Genomic DNA, 15,000 nt, shown 5'->3' with positions numbered 1-15,000 from the left:
ATATATTGTTATGTCGGTAGGGTAAAGCAATATCTAGAGTCAGGTAGATCTGAATAGGTAACGTGCTTCGACTGTCGCGATAGGGAATCTACCTGTAATAAGTTCTATGTTAATCCAGTTTATCGGTTTAAGATGTCTGCTTGTGAACATACCAGGCTGTTCGTGTGCTAGGTAGTTATAGGGATTAAGAATAAACCCCTGTGTGTCACACCTGGTAATCAAACCTTTGTCCCTTATGACAAGGCACACCAACATAGACAATTAGACAGGCCCTTAGTACAACATTAAATAATTCCCTTCCCTGACAAGGACTTCGGAAGAGAACAGGCAAGAGGCCAGTTTGGGGCACCGCCGCATGGGCCGCAGTCAGCTACACCTCCGGCAGGCCAAGCAAAATAGAGTGCCACGAGCTATCACCACGGTGGGCGCTGTGGGCGCGAACCTCCAGCCAACGAGTGCGGGAGGCGCGAAGCTGGAAGGTTCAGTGGAGGGCGCTGGTTGGTGGCGCGCCAGGGCTGACGTCACCGCCCAGGTTACAGTCATATGAAAAAGTAAGTACACCCCATGTAAAGTTTTGACTTTTTCAACATATTTCAACATACAGCTATTTGATCTTCATTTCAACAATATTGATAGATAAAGGTGATATAATATAACAATATCATGAAACATTTACATTTTGTAGTCCATTGTATAATTTAAATAAACATAAATGCAAATTTCGCATGTGGAAAAAGTAAGTACACCCCTACATTTATCACTACTTCAAATACCTAAAATTAGAATCGGGTGCACCAGCTCAGGTGCAAATGATTAGAACATCGTCAGAGAGGATCTTGGAGGAACCTGTCTTATTTAAACCTCAGACATTCAGTTTGGTTTGCTCTTTGTTGTTGAAGTGTGCGGCGTCACCATGCCTAGATCAAAATAGCTCTCTGAGGCCTTCAGAAAGAAGGTTATAGATGCTGACGAGTCTGGGAAGGGATTTAAAAAGATCTACAAACAATTTGAAATCAATCATTCGACTGTCCGGAAGATCATCTACAAGTGGAGAAGATTCCAAACAACTGCCAACTTGTTCAGGCCAGGCCGCCCCAGCAAGTTCAGCCCGAGAGCAGAGCGCAAGATGCTGAAAGAAGTCTCTAAGAACCCCAGAATGTCATCACGGGACCTACAGGTAGCTCTTGCCACTGTTGATGTCAAAGTGCACGAGTCTACCATTAGAAAGAGGCTGCACAAATTTGATCTACATGGGAGGTGTGCCAGCAGGAAAACTTTGCTGTCCAGAAAGAACATCAGGGCAAGACTAAAGTTTGCCAATGAACACCTAGGCAAAGACCAGCACTTCTGGAACAATGTACTCTGGACAGATGAGTCAAAGGTAGAGCTATTTGTCCACAGTACCAGAAGACATGTTTGGCGAAAACCAAAGACAGCATTTGACCACAAGAACCTGATACCAACTGTAAAGCATGGTGGTGGAAATATTATGGTTTGGGGCAGCTTTGCTGCATCAGGGCCTGGGCAGCTCACCATCATAGAATCCACTATTAATTCTTCATTGTACCAGAGGGTGCTTGAGGATAATGTGAGGCCATCTGTCGGAAAGTTGAAGCTCAACCGAAGGTGGACCTTGCAACATGACAATGACCCTAAACATACCAGTAAATCCACCAAGGAATGGCTGAAAAGAAAGAAATGGAGGGTTCTGGAATGGCCAAGTCAAAGCCCGGATCTAAATCCCATCGAGATGTTGTGGGGGGATTTGAAACGAGCTGTGCATGCAAGAAACCCCTCAAACCGCACAGCTGAAAGAACTCTGCATGGAGGAGTGGGCAAAAATTTCTCCCAGTCGATGTCAGAAACTGATAGACAGTTATAAGAAATGCCTACTTGAGGTTGTTTCTGCCAAAGGGGGCAATACCACTTATTAGAGCCAAGGGTGTACTTACTTTTTCCACATGCGAAATTTGCATTCATTTTTATTTAAATTATACAATGGACTACAAAATGTAAATGTTTCATGATATTTGTTATATTATATCACCTTTATCTATCAATATTGTTGAAATGAAGATCAAATCATCCTGAAATGTCCTGAAATGAATCAGGACATCATCTTCCGGTCTTGCCGGCGAGGTTTCGTTTATTCGCAGCTGTCTACGCTCTCCATCGAAATCGAAGTTAAGTAATTGTTCCCATTTGTATTTTCGTTATAAACTGTATTTATTTTATGGTGTTGTACGTATTGTGTGTCCCAAGGAAGATTTTCGGTGCAAATCTTTCATACCTGTATCGAAAATCGTGTTAATTTGTGTCGTGTCTTTTGAGGCATTTGTGGAGGCATATATAATTATTTATATTCTCCCCTCTTGTTAAAATGTGTTTTCCTCTTGAAATGAAGCTTGGAACATTCTTGTTTCAGAGGGGTCAGGAAGGAGTGACCTATGGGAACAGATAAAGGTGTTTTATCATTTCAAACTGTAATAACTGTCTAAAATGGCCCTTAGAATTCTCTAAGATAGAACCCAGACTGTTCCACTGTCTGAGCCGGGAGAGTCTGTGCGGAGTCTTAAATTCCATACCATATATTGAAGTGAACATTTCATGATATAAGGAAAATGGGACTTCGAGAAGAGAGAGCTGCGCTGGCCAAGAGCGAAGGAGAAGAACTGCAGAGGAGAGGTTTGTGCCATGCCACGACCGGGTGAACAGAGAGGCTTCGTTAAAGAGTTCAGTTCGTTTCTTAGTATAGTGATTATCTTGAGTTCGTACATTCTGCCCTTCCCCTTAAAGTTTAATAAACCTATTAAAAGAACAAAAGTGGAGTCTTCCTTTTTACAGTTATGAAATGTATTTCTGATCCGTGTTAGGAATTGCTGAAATGTGTCCAGATGTCTTTGAAAGTTCATTAATAAATAGATGCGTATCATAATGAGCATTGTTATGAAGAAAGACAGAATGAAAGAGGGGAGTTTATAATTAATATTACAACTTTGATGAGCTGGACCTCTATATTTACCAGTGAGATGACAATGATCTCTAACCTTTAGACCTTCACCAATTTTTTCCTCACAAATATGGCAAACATTGTTTTTTTCTAAATTCCCTTTTCTCTTCACTCGTCAAGGACATTGGTTTATTGGTTTCTCTCATTATCTTGGTTAATCGAACACAGTCTTTTTCTAGTCGATTCACAAACTCCTCTGGGGTATTTGAGCCTCTATACTCCTCTAACTTGTTATATTTATCACCAACGGATGATTTGATATAATAACAAAAACCACAAGGAGTATGTTTTTGATATTTATTTGTGTATGATTGTTTTGGATCTGGAGAAGCAGTATCTATTTTTTCTAGAATACTTTCAAAATCAGCATATATTACAAACGGATGTTTGATCGTTTTCTTTTCGTCTTTGAATGTGATCTTTGAGCCTTCTTTAGGCATATTGATTCCCATTGATTTATGTTCACCACAATAATTTGAATGTTTATCTAATCTTTCTTGTGAATTGAAGAAGTTAAGACAACGCAAACAAATATATATTTTATTTGTTCTTTTACAGACTTGTGGTTTTATTAATTTATCAATATCTTTGATGTATGTATAATGTGAATTTTCCTCTGAATTAAAATATAGAAGATTAATATGAGTTTGTTTACAATTGTCAGAAAGCTTTAAAATCTGAACGTTGTTTGTTTCTGTTAGACCATAAACATTAACTGATAAATTATTCAACTTTTCAAATTTAGGAATATCATTTAAAGTCATCGGAAACTTTAGATCTTTCGTATTTAATGTATTCTCATATTTTTTATAATGAGATACTCTTTCATCATGAAAATGTGGAGGATGTAAGTGTGCTAAAATAGACCAGAGAAAACATTTATTGTCTTTATTTTTGATATTGATAACTGCTTTTCTATTTTTGATAACACCAGGTAAATCAATGTAAGAAGAAGCTTTTAGAGGATCTGATTTAAGAATATGAATGTCTATGAAAATAATTTTTCCTATATTGAATCCACTTCCTACGATTGAATTATCCACATCTTGCTCTTGTTTAATAAGTTCATCATAGACTCCTGATGTTTTAAAATCTTGATATGAAGATATAAAGTGTGGCTCAGTTCTCATGTATGGTGTATCTATAACTCCTTCGTCCTTTGTCATTTCTAATTTTACTCCCATATAAAATTTAAGTGGTTTCATTTCTTTTAGTGTTTTTTCAATCAACGTTTGAACAGCAGGTTTAACTATTTCTACAGCATCAACTATGGACTCTGGTTCAGGAGGTTTGAAGTTAACGACTCTTATTTTAATATGTCCTTTGAATGCGCCATCAGAGTTTTTAGTTGTGATAAAATTTGATAAATGTAGATTTGTTTTAAGATGTATTTCGAAGCCCTTCTTGAGGATATTTTTATGACAGACAGAACAGTGTTTTGTTTCCTTCTGAATAGGAGCTAGTAGGTGAAGTAGATTAAATGTGTGTTTGTTAGTTTTAAGGTGTCTTTTGTATTGTTTATATTCTTGTTCACAAACGTCGCAATAAATCATATTTAAATAGCAAGATTATACTTAAAGTAAAACACCTTTTTAGAGGCTTTTTTTAAAGATGAAACTGCTCTCCCCTCTGGGCTGGTGCTCCTGCCTCACACCTAGCTCGTCTTCACGCTATTGAAACCAAAGCGTTCAGAATCATTGGAATCTCCCTCGATGACGCTATCTCCGAGGGCCTTTCACTTACTCACCGCAGGCAGGTTAGTGGTCTTTCCGTCTTCTACCGACTCCTCTCCGGCCTTGCTCCCCCAGCTCTCTCTGGGCTCTGTCCCCCAAATATTCCTGCAGGTCGCACAAGATCTGCCTGCAACCCTCTTATGGTTAAACTGCCAAAATCAAGACTCTCTGCTCACTTTCACTCCTTCATTCCTCTTTTCTCCCGCCTCTGGAACAAACTCCCTCACTCTCTTCAATCCCACTCCTCCCTCCAGGTCTTTAAAACGGCTGTTCACCACCATCTCTTATCTTCCCCAATCCAAAACCTTGATCTTTTCTACCCCCGCTAATTTCACCCCAAATCCACTTTTTTGAGGTGACTTTTGTCTTCTTTCCTGGAAGTCCTTGGTGTCCTTGCGTTTTATACCTATCCTGCCTCCCCACCAGGCCCTCTGCCTCCCACACATCTCCCGATGTCCTTGTCCTCAAATGTTGTGTTTGTGTGCTTCCTCCCCTTCTCTCCCCATCTTGTCGACCGCTCCCATTTTTATATACTTTGTTTACTTGTTTGTTTGATTTGTTTGTTTGATAAATGTTAGCTCTTTCACGAGCCTCGACTCTGTATACAAAAAGGATTAGGACACTTCCACACCTTGTACAGTGTCCAACCTTGAGGCTTTGTTTACCTCTCAGCGGTCCGTCGTTTGTGCTCCAATAACTTTCGTTCTCTGCTTTTCCCAGTCTTTTCACCCTATAGCCTACTTCCTTGTTTAAAATCAACTATGAAAAAAACAAAAAAACAAATAAAACATTTCCTTCTCTGTTCTTATTCTTTGTTCTCATTCGTTTATTCGTTCTTATTCGTTCGTTCATTCTTCGACCACGTGTTTCTCCCCCATTTCCCCAGATAGTTTTCACTGTTATTAACTTTAAAATGTTTACACTTTCCCCTCAAGTTCTGTATTCCGTCGTATATTATAACACCTTTTTCTTCTTCTTCTTTAAAAGACTGCTTTCGACTTGCTCACCAAATCTATTCATCCCAAAAAAAAATTCCATCTCTTTCAGTGCCTCTTTTCTACATTCCCTAAACTCTCCTGCACTCCATCCTCCCTCCAGCGTCCTTAAACGTATTTTTGACTCGAAGATCTCAAGAAACTCATTTCGCAATGAATGTTCATTTCCCATTAATCGTACACTTTCTAAAATCCAATCTCACCCCTCCCCTCCAAATCTTCCCCATAACCCCTCCCATCCAAATCTTCCCCATCACCCCAACCCTCCAAATCCTCCCCCTAGCTACTCACCTCCTAATCCTCCCCATCACCCATCCCTTTCAAATCTCCCCCCCTTGCCCCTTCTCTCCTAAACTCCCCCCACACCCCTCCCCTCCAAGACTCCCCCTCACCCCTCCCCTCCTAGACTCCCCCCTCACCCCTCCCCTCCAAATCTCCCCCATATCTCCCCCATATCCCATCCCTTTCAAATCCCTCCCCTTGTCCCTTCCCTCCTAAACTCTCCCTCACCCCTCCCCTTCAAATCTCCCCACCCCCATTTCTTCTCAATTTCCCCCTCTCAATCCCCCTCCTCAAAGCGTCCTCCCCGCTTCTTCCCCCTTCCAACTCTCACCTCCATCTCCCCCAACATTCTGCCTCGCTCTTCCCCCTCCTCAAATAACACCTCATTGTGCCTCACCCAATCACCATCAAACCTTTTGTCCGCCCCATCCTTCCCTTTCTCCAAGCTATTCTGAAATCTCGGACACACCTTCAACAGCTCTCCCTACCTCTTCCACCTCTACCACATCTTACCCTACGCCTCCTCCCCCCTGTTGTGTATCCGATGCTCCCCCTTCCTCTTCATTAACGGTATGGACCTCAAACATCCGGGGCCTTCGTTCAAACTCAACTGATCTCTCCATACAGGTTGCTTCTGTCAAACCAGACGGGATCTGCTTTACAGAAACTTTCCTCCTTCATGATGTCTCTGATTCCTTAGTATCTCTGCCGGGTTACTCCCTCCTCCGGTATGATAGACCTGATCCTCGTCCTGGAGGTGGGGTTGCTATCTTTGTCAAAAACTCTCTTCCTCACTCACCCTGCACTGCACTCTCTCCACCCCACCCCCAGGAATACCTCTGGCTACGGCTTCCCCTTCGCTCCCACCGCTTGTTCATATGTGTGTTGTACCGTCCACCAAACAGTGATGACTCCATCTACATCTCGCTGTCTGATAATATGGACCAACTTCTGTCTACTCATCCCAACTCTCTCTTCCTCATATGTGGTGATTTCAATTGTCACCATGCCAGTTGGCTGGGTGTGGGTACCTCTCTCACCAGCCATGGCTCCTCAGCAAAGGACTTCTGCGACTCACTGGGACTGACTCAATCTGTCAATTTCCTGACCCGGATCTCAGTCAACGGAGCATCTTCTCTTCTGGACTTGGTTATGACTAACTTCCCTGAAAATGTCTGCTGCTCTGCTTCTGCTCCAATCGGCTCATCTGATCATGTGCTTGTTAAAGTGGACATCTCTCTGACCATTCTCAGGGAGCCTGCTCAGCGTCGACGAGTCTGGCATTTCACTCAGGCCAACTGGCACGGTCTTCAAGCAGCCATCAATCATCTGGACTGGTCTCCCATCTCGACCACATCTGACATCAACTCATCCTGGGAATTCTTCCAAAGTAAATTGCTCTCTCTCATGCACAGATTTATCCCATCTCGTCTTCAGTTGTCATACCCTTCCTCCCGCCCGTGGTACACGGAATCTTGTAGTGAGGCTGTTGCCCAGAAACAACTTGCCTTTGTCTCCTGGAAAGCAAATCCAACGGAAGGAAATCTCATTTCCTTTCACAAAGCCCGAAACAAGTGTGTGTCCACCCTCAGGAGAGCCAGGAAACAATATCTCTCTGTTCTCAAGACCGAACTCTCTTATCTGTCTCCCTCTTCCAAATCCTGGTGGGGTCTGGTCAAATCTGTTTCTGGTGTTTGTTCCCCCTCCATCCCCTCCCTTACCTCAAACAGCTACACAGCTGACTCCGCACGTGAAAAAGCTGAATGCCTCAACTCTGTGTTTGCCTCCAAATCTTGTGTCCCAAACCCATCCCTCTCTGTACCCACCGTACCCAGTCATACCCAGCTGCTCCTGGACCCCGTGTCCTTTCCTCCTGACAAGGTGGAAAAGTTTCTGTCAACCCTCGACTCTGATTCTGCAACTGGACCTGACGGCATCAGCCCACGGGTCCTAAAATCCTGTTCTTCCGCTCTTTCACTCCCTCTCTCTGTTCTCTTCACCCTCTCTTTTGCTCAAGGTCAACTGCCATCTGCTTGGAAATCAGCCAACATCACCGCTTTGCACAAAAAGGTGCAAAAACAGATCCTAGCAACTACAGACCAATCAGCCTTCTCCCAATTATCAGCAAAGTCATGGAATTCCATCATTGCTTCGGATATGAAATCTTTCCTCTTCTCCAATGGCTTGATCTCTGATCATCAATTTGGTTTCAGACCAGGTCACTCTACTCTGGACATGCTGCTTCTGCTGTCTCAACAATGGATGGAGGTCCTCAATGCCAAACAGGAAATTAGAGCCGTCTCCCTCGACATATCACGTGCCTTCGATACGGTCTGGCACCCCGCTCTGCTCACCAAACTCTCCTCCTTTGGTATCCACGGAAATCTCCACACATGGCTGGCGGACTTCCTCTCTCGTCGTAATCAACGTGTGGCCCTGAATGGGTTTCTCTCATCTCCTCTTCCTGTTCAGGCTGGAGTTCCCCAAGGCAGTGTTCTGGGCCCAGTGCTTTTTCTCGTCTTCATCAATGATCTCTCTGACTCTCTTGAAAATCCTCTCTATCTCTTTGCTGATGACTCCACTCTCTGCCGCTCCATTCCTCATCCCTCAGATCGGCAGTCTGCAGCCTCCTCACTCTCTGCAGACCTGGACAAAATCACAGACTGGGCAAACAAGTGGAACATGTCTTTCAATCCTGACAAATTTCACACTCTTACGATGTCTCTCCGAAAAGACCGACTGGACAACCCTCCCATCTACTTTCTGAATAATCCTCTCCAAGAAGTTCTGTCATTCAAGCTTTTGGGTCTCACTGTCTGCCATGATCTTTCCTGGGAAAACCACATTTCCAAGCTGGCCTCCAAAGCCAGTCGCCGACTGGGCATCCTCCGTCGTGCGAAGTCCTTCCTTGGCACACCTGAGCTCCTCACCACATACAAGGCTTTCATCCGCAGCTCAATGGAATACTGCACTCCCCTCTGGGCTGGTGCCCCTGCCTCACACCTAGCTCGTCTTCACGCTGTTGAAACCAAAGCGTTCAGAATCATTGGAATCTCCCGCGATGACGCTATCTCCGAGGGCCTTTCACTTACTCCCGGCAGGCAGGTTGGTGGTCTTTCCGTCTTCTACCGACTCCTCCCCGGCCTTGCTCCCCCAGCTCTCTCTGGGCTCTGTCCCCCAAATATTCCTACAGGTCGCACAAGATCTGCCTGCAACCCTCTTATGGTTAAACTGCCAAAATCAAGACTCTCTGCTCACCTTCACTCCTTCATTCCTCTTTTCTCCCGCCTCTGGAACAAACTCCCTCACTCTCTTCAATCCCACTCCTCCCTCCAGGTCTTTAAAACGGCTGTTCACACACCATCTCTTATCTTCCCCAATCCAAAACCTTGATCTTTTCTACCCCTGCTAATTTCACCCCAAATCTACTTTTTTGAGGTGACTTTTGGCTTCTTTCATGGAAGTCCTTGGTGTCCTTGCGTTTTATACCTATCCTGCCTCTCCCCCCAGGCCCTCTCCCTCCCACACATCTCCCGATGTCCCTGCTCTCAAATGTTGTGTTTGTGTGCTTCCTCCCCTTCTCTCCCCATCTTGTCGACCGCTCCCCTTTTTATATACTTTGTTTGCTTGTTTGTTTGATTTGCTTCTTTGATAAATGTTAGCTCTTTCACGAGCCTCGATTCTGTATCCAAAAAAAAAATAAAAAAAATAGCTGTATGTTGAAATATGTTGAAAATGTCAAAACTTTACATGGGGTGTACTTACTTTTTCACTTTTTGACTTTTGACTGTATATCAGGGCGCGCCGAACGACATTTTGCCTCTTGCAGTCTGGCACATCCAGTTCTCTCTTGCGCAGCACGTCCCTCTGGCCCTCTTGCACGTCCAGCTAGAACCCTTGTGCTTTCTGGCTGTCTCTGGCTGTCTTTGCTCTCTGCGCTTCCCTGCTTGGTCTTGGGAGGTCCCTGGTGGCCGTTGGCTCGCCATCTGCGTAGTGCTTGGAGCGGTGCTTTTGGTGCTTTGGGGCCTCGTGGGCGGTCGACGAGGAGCATGGGGTGGGCGTTGGCTCGGGCCTTTGTGGTGCTTTGGAGTTTGGAGCGAGGGACCTCGTGGTGTGCTTTGGAGATTGGAGCCAAATGGAGACGCGAGACGACAGGACAGATAAGGACGCACCACATTCACAATTACATAACGGACGTTTTTATTTTGGTAATTCATTCCTGTGTCCTGTCAACATAGGAGTTTAGTTTAATTGATTACCGTCGGTTTCATTGTATCGGGTCCGTGAATAAATCTCTATTTTTGTACGTTAAATCTTGTTGTTGTTCGGTTCATTAATTCCCTGCAGGATCAAAGCCACGGTCGGCGCACTCCAGGTAAGTGTTTTTGCCGCAGCTTTCCACTTCCCTTCCTCTTCCCATGCTACATAAGTAAAATCTGTGTTTGGTCGTCACCTCAAGCAAGTCCGTTCTGGTCCTGGTGTTAACCGAAGGGTTCGCGCGACAATAAAAAAAAAAAAGAAAAAAAAAGAAAAAAAAAAGATATATATATATATATAAAACACAGTTTGTGTGTGTGTGTGTGTGCGTGCGTGCGTGCGTGTGTGTGTGTGTGTGTGTGTAATGTTACCGATAGACTCCGAAACGGAGAGGCTCACGTGCTTGATATTTGGCATAGACATGGCCATTGAGCCTGGGACGAACATGGCTGAGACCATATTTGACGAGATCCATATTTTTTATTCATATTTATCTCAGCGCATTTCAGCGAAGTTCCCGCTAATCTCAGCCAGTGCGAGCAGCTCGCTGATTCGCTCAGAGCGATCATGTGATGTTCCATCCCGTCACACGTCACAGGTTTGCACGTGTTTCAGGGCGAAAAGCCATTGCGTTTTTCACCTTTATGCGACCGTGTTTTGTGTCGATTTTGTGCGATATGAATTAAATTTTAATTCATATTTCGTGTTTACGAATTCGAATACGAAGGATTTCCCCTTTCCCCTTTCGATTTCGAATACGAATCGAATACGAGCTTGAGTCGAGAGGGCGAATGTACGGGTTGGGAATGTACGGGTCTCCCCTCCCCCACCCGGCAATGCCGGGTACTTCTGCTAGGATCACGTGATGTTCCAACTTTGCCGCCATAATCTCACAGTTATGCGTTCGCACGTAATTCAGTTTTTTCACATTTCAGCGAGGAACATTGCCATTCACACCACATAGGTTTTTTTTCACTTTCATCTGATATTTGTGATTTATTTCAAACAAACTGTATTTCCCATCTACACGGCCATGTATTCCTATTAACGTTATGTAAAGTACATAAATTGTGTGGATTACATCATTTCTGGATGTGATCAATTGCCAGTAACCATCTATATCCCTCCCCTCCCTTTCCCCCCTCCCTTCCCCCTCCACCCGACCCTCTCCCCTTCCCCCCTCCCCTTTCCCCTCCCATCCCCTTCCCTCCTCCCCCTCCCTTTCCCCCCTCCCTTCCCCCTCCAACCTACCCTCTCCCCTTCCCCCCTCCCCTTTCCCCTCCCCTCCCCCTCCCTTTACCCCATGCCCCTCCCTTTCCCCCCTACCCCTTCCTTTCTGCCCTACCCCTTCCCCATCCCCCTCCCCCCTCCCCCTGCCCCCCCTCCCTTTCCCCCATGCTCCTCCCTTTCCCCCTCCCCCACCCTCCCTCCACCTCCACCTCCTCCCTTCTCCCTCCACCCTACCCTCTCCCCTTCCCCCCTCCCTTTCCCCTCCCCTCCCCCTCCCTTTCCCCCATTCCCCTCCCTTTCCCCCCTACCCCTTCCTTTCTGCCCTACCCCTTGCCCATCCCTTTCCCTCATGCTCCTCCCTTTCCCCCCTACCCCTTCCTCCTCCCTTTCCCCCCTACCCCTTCCTTTCTGTCCTACCCCTTCCCCACCCCTCTCCCCTCCCCTCCCCCTCCACCTCCCCCACCCCCCTCGCCCTCCCCCACCCCCCTCGCCCTCCCCCACCCCCCTCGCCCTCCCCCACCCCCTCCCCCACCCTCTCCTCCCTCCCCCTCCCCCCACCCTCTCCCCCTCCCCCCACCCTCTCCTCCCTCCCCCCACCCTCTCCTCCCTCCCCCCCACCCTCCCACTCCTCCCTCCCCCCACCCTCCCACTCCTCCCTCCCCCCGCCCTCCCACTCCTCCCTCCCCCCACCCTCCCACTCCTCCCTCCCCCCACCCCCCCACTCCTCCCTCCCCCCACCCTCCCACTCCTCCCTCCCCCCACCCTCCCACTCCTCCCTCCCCCCACCCTCCCCTCCCCCCACCCTCCACCCTCCCCTCCCCCCACCCTCCCGCTCCTCCCACCCTCCCACTCCTCGCTCCCCCCCACCCTCCCACTCCTCGCTCCCCCCCACCCTCCCACTCCTCCCTCCCCACCACCCTCCCACTCCTCCCTCCCCCCACCCTCCCACTCCTCCCTCCCCCCACCCTCCCACTCCTCGCTCCCCCCCCACCCTCCCACTCCTCCCTCCCCCCACCCTCCCACTCCTCCCTCCCCCCCACCCTCCCACTCCACCCTCCCCCCACCCCCTCCTCCCTCCCCCCCGTTCCCCTCCCCTCCCCGTTCCCCTCCCCCTCCCCCTCTCCTCCCCCATCCCTCTCCCCTCCCCCCCTCTCCCCTCCCCTTCCCCCTTCCCTCCCCTCCCACACCCGGCAATGCCGGGTCCTTCTGCTAGTGTATATATATATATATATATATATATATATATATATATATATATATATATATATATATATGTATATATATGTATATACATATATGTATATATATGTATATATGTGTGTATATATATATATATATGTGTGTATATATATATATATATATATATATATATATATATATATATATATATATATATATATATATATATATATATTGCTGCGGTTTTGAGATTGGTACAGTAAAGGTTAATAAAGGTTAACGGTTTGCCCCCCATAGATAGTCACACGAGCAACACGTAGCCTCATTTGTAGTATAGGTATGTCTTAGTATATGTGAGAGTAGGCCCCTTCCAGTGTTCATCCTGCGTTGTTGTAAAGATAGGAGGATAGGCCCTACTTCTACAAACCATTCCACCTCTACAGGCTCGATCCAGTTTGTTAAGCATCGGTTGCTCACGAGTCGAGTTAACACGAGGTAGGCCTCGGCAGGTGGAGGAGGGTTGAGATTGGCGCGGCAGCAGTGGGGATGGTAAGAATGAGCCACCAATCAGGGCTCACAGTGTGTGGCTGCAGCACAGCGTCACATGGCGTGGTTGGGGCATTCGATCGGGCTAAGGGCGTGCCAATAAAACCGATCGCGCAAAGCCCCCACCTCAGTTATGAGAAGGGAGAGGCACTCGTTGAGTTATGAGAAGGGAGAGGCACTCGTTGAGTTATGAGAAGGGAGGGGCAGGCGCTCGTCAAGTTGAGTCGAGGAGTTCTGAGTTCGGAGAAAGGAGACGCGCTTGAAGGGAATCATTCGCGCTGTATGAACTTGGTGACGAGAAATACGTGGGAGCAGCCAGGGCGGTTATTATTGAGTTGTATATATTGAGTTGTATATCAGTGTTAAGATAGTTTGATCGTGGCATTTTTCCAAGGATGCTTCTAAAAACAAACCCAATGGCAATAGCATAATATTAATGCGATTATAAAACAATATTAATACTAATAATATCATACCTCACCAAGGAGTGTTTTCTCCTTGAACAAACGCCATGTTAACATTTACAGGCCAACGGCCCCTACCAGAAGTAAAAATATTATAAATCACAAACACGCAAGATTACCTTTTTAAACATTCGCTGACGCTGTTTAACACTAAAATAAAATAAATTTGAAGGAATCTGGACATCAGTCTATGCTTGTTACGCCACCAAATACACCTGACCCTAGATCTACTGTAATCTATATACCCCAGAGAGGAATGACCCTTCCTGCCGCTCCCGTAGGGAATGGGTGCACTAGTTTATATAAACCCACAACATGATGAGTCTGATCTATGGGCAGAGATTACCTTTACGACAGAGAGTCGTGCGTCAGGTGAGGGGTGGTTGCACAAGACAATCAGCATCTCAGCCGTGAGTAGGCCGTCAGTGAAAGCAGGAAGCATCGAATCTGGCAGAAGGAGCAACATGGTGTGCAGAAGACGATAAAGACCACAGAAGATGAGTAGCAAGCCATCCTCTGTTGGGGAGCTGTCCAGAAGGTAGGGCAAGGGACAATGTAAAGGTAAGAAATATGAAATAAGAACGATGTTTGAATAAATAACTGGATGCCAAAATAAATCCTAAATATTTTTCAGTTGATCAGTAAGAGGATAGGAATAAAACCTTGTATTTTATGTTGCTTTGGATTTTGTCGACATGGTATTAGGGAGGTAGAAAGGAATGAGAAAAAAGGTGGGTGTGGGTACTTCTGGGACTACTTAATGAACTAAAATGGCACTCGGAAGAGCGCATACGTCTGCCAGACTGAACAGTATACATTGTGTATCCCAATGATAGGCCGGATATGAATCTGGACCTGAACCAAAATCGAATTGGCTTGTTCTTCATACACCTAGTTTTGTTAAACTTCATACACTAGATACAATCGAAAACTCATACACCTAGTTTTGTCATAAATTCATCTGCAAAGTTTTGATTGCTACATATCGTTTTTGTCCCCATCTCTCAATGGTGAAGAATCATATATATTTTTTTTTTTTTTTTTTTTTTTTTTCCCCCCGCCTTGTCACACTTCCAACCTGTCCACCAAACAAATTTCGTCTGAATCCGTCCACAACTTTTGGAGATATCCTGCTCACACACAGACAGGCAGGGATGAAAACATAACCTCTGTCCTACCTTCGGTGGCGAAGGTAATAATGTTAAATTAAAAAACAGAACGGAGTTACATATTTGTGTACAACAGCATGGGTGGGGATGGTGTGAGGAGTTATGAGTGAGGAGTGAAGAGGGGACTTGATGCAC

General features: G+C 45.9%; 1 protein-coding gene across 1 annotated transcript in view; it reads right to left on the bottom strand.

The window, feature by feature from the left end:
• LYST (lysosomal trafficking regulator) overlaps positions 1 to 15,000 on the bottom strand; it is a 457,799-nt gene that overhangs the window by 179,601 nt on the left and 263,198 nt on the right. The window contains exon 25 of the mRNA XM_078785068.1: positions 14,043 to 14,223. Coding sequence (XP_078641194.1) covers positions 14,043 to 14,223 — 181 coding nt within the window. The remainder of the gene's footprint in view (positions 1 to 14,042; positions 14,224 to 15,000) is intronic.

Source organism: Myxine glutinosa, chromosome 9 (assembly GCF_964187855.1).
Source record: "Myxine glutinosa chromosome 9, kmMyxGlut1.1, whole genome shotgun sequence".
Taxonomy (NCBI): Eukaryota; Metazoa; Chordata; class Myxini; order Myxiniformes; family Myxinidae; genus Myxine; species Myxine glutinosa.
The sequence above is the reverse complement of the archived record's forward strand: the minus strand, read 5'-3'. Positions and strand labels throughout refer to the sequence as shown.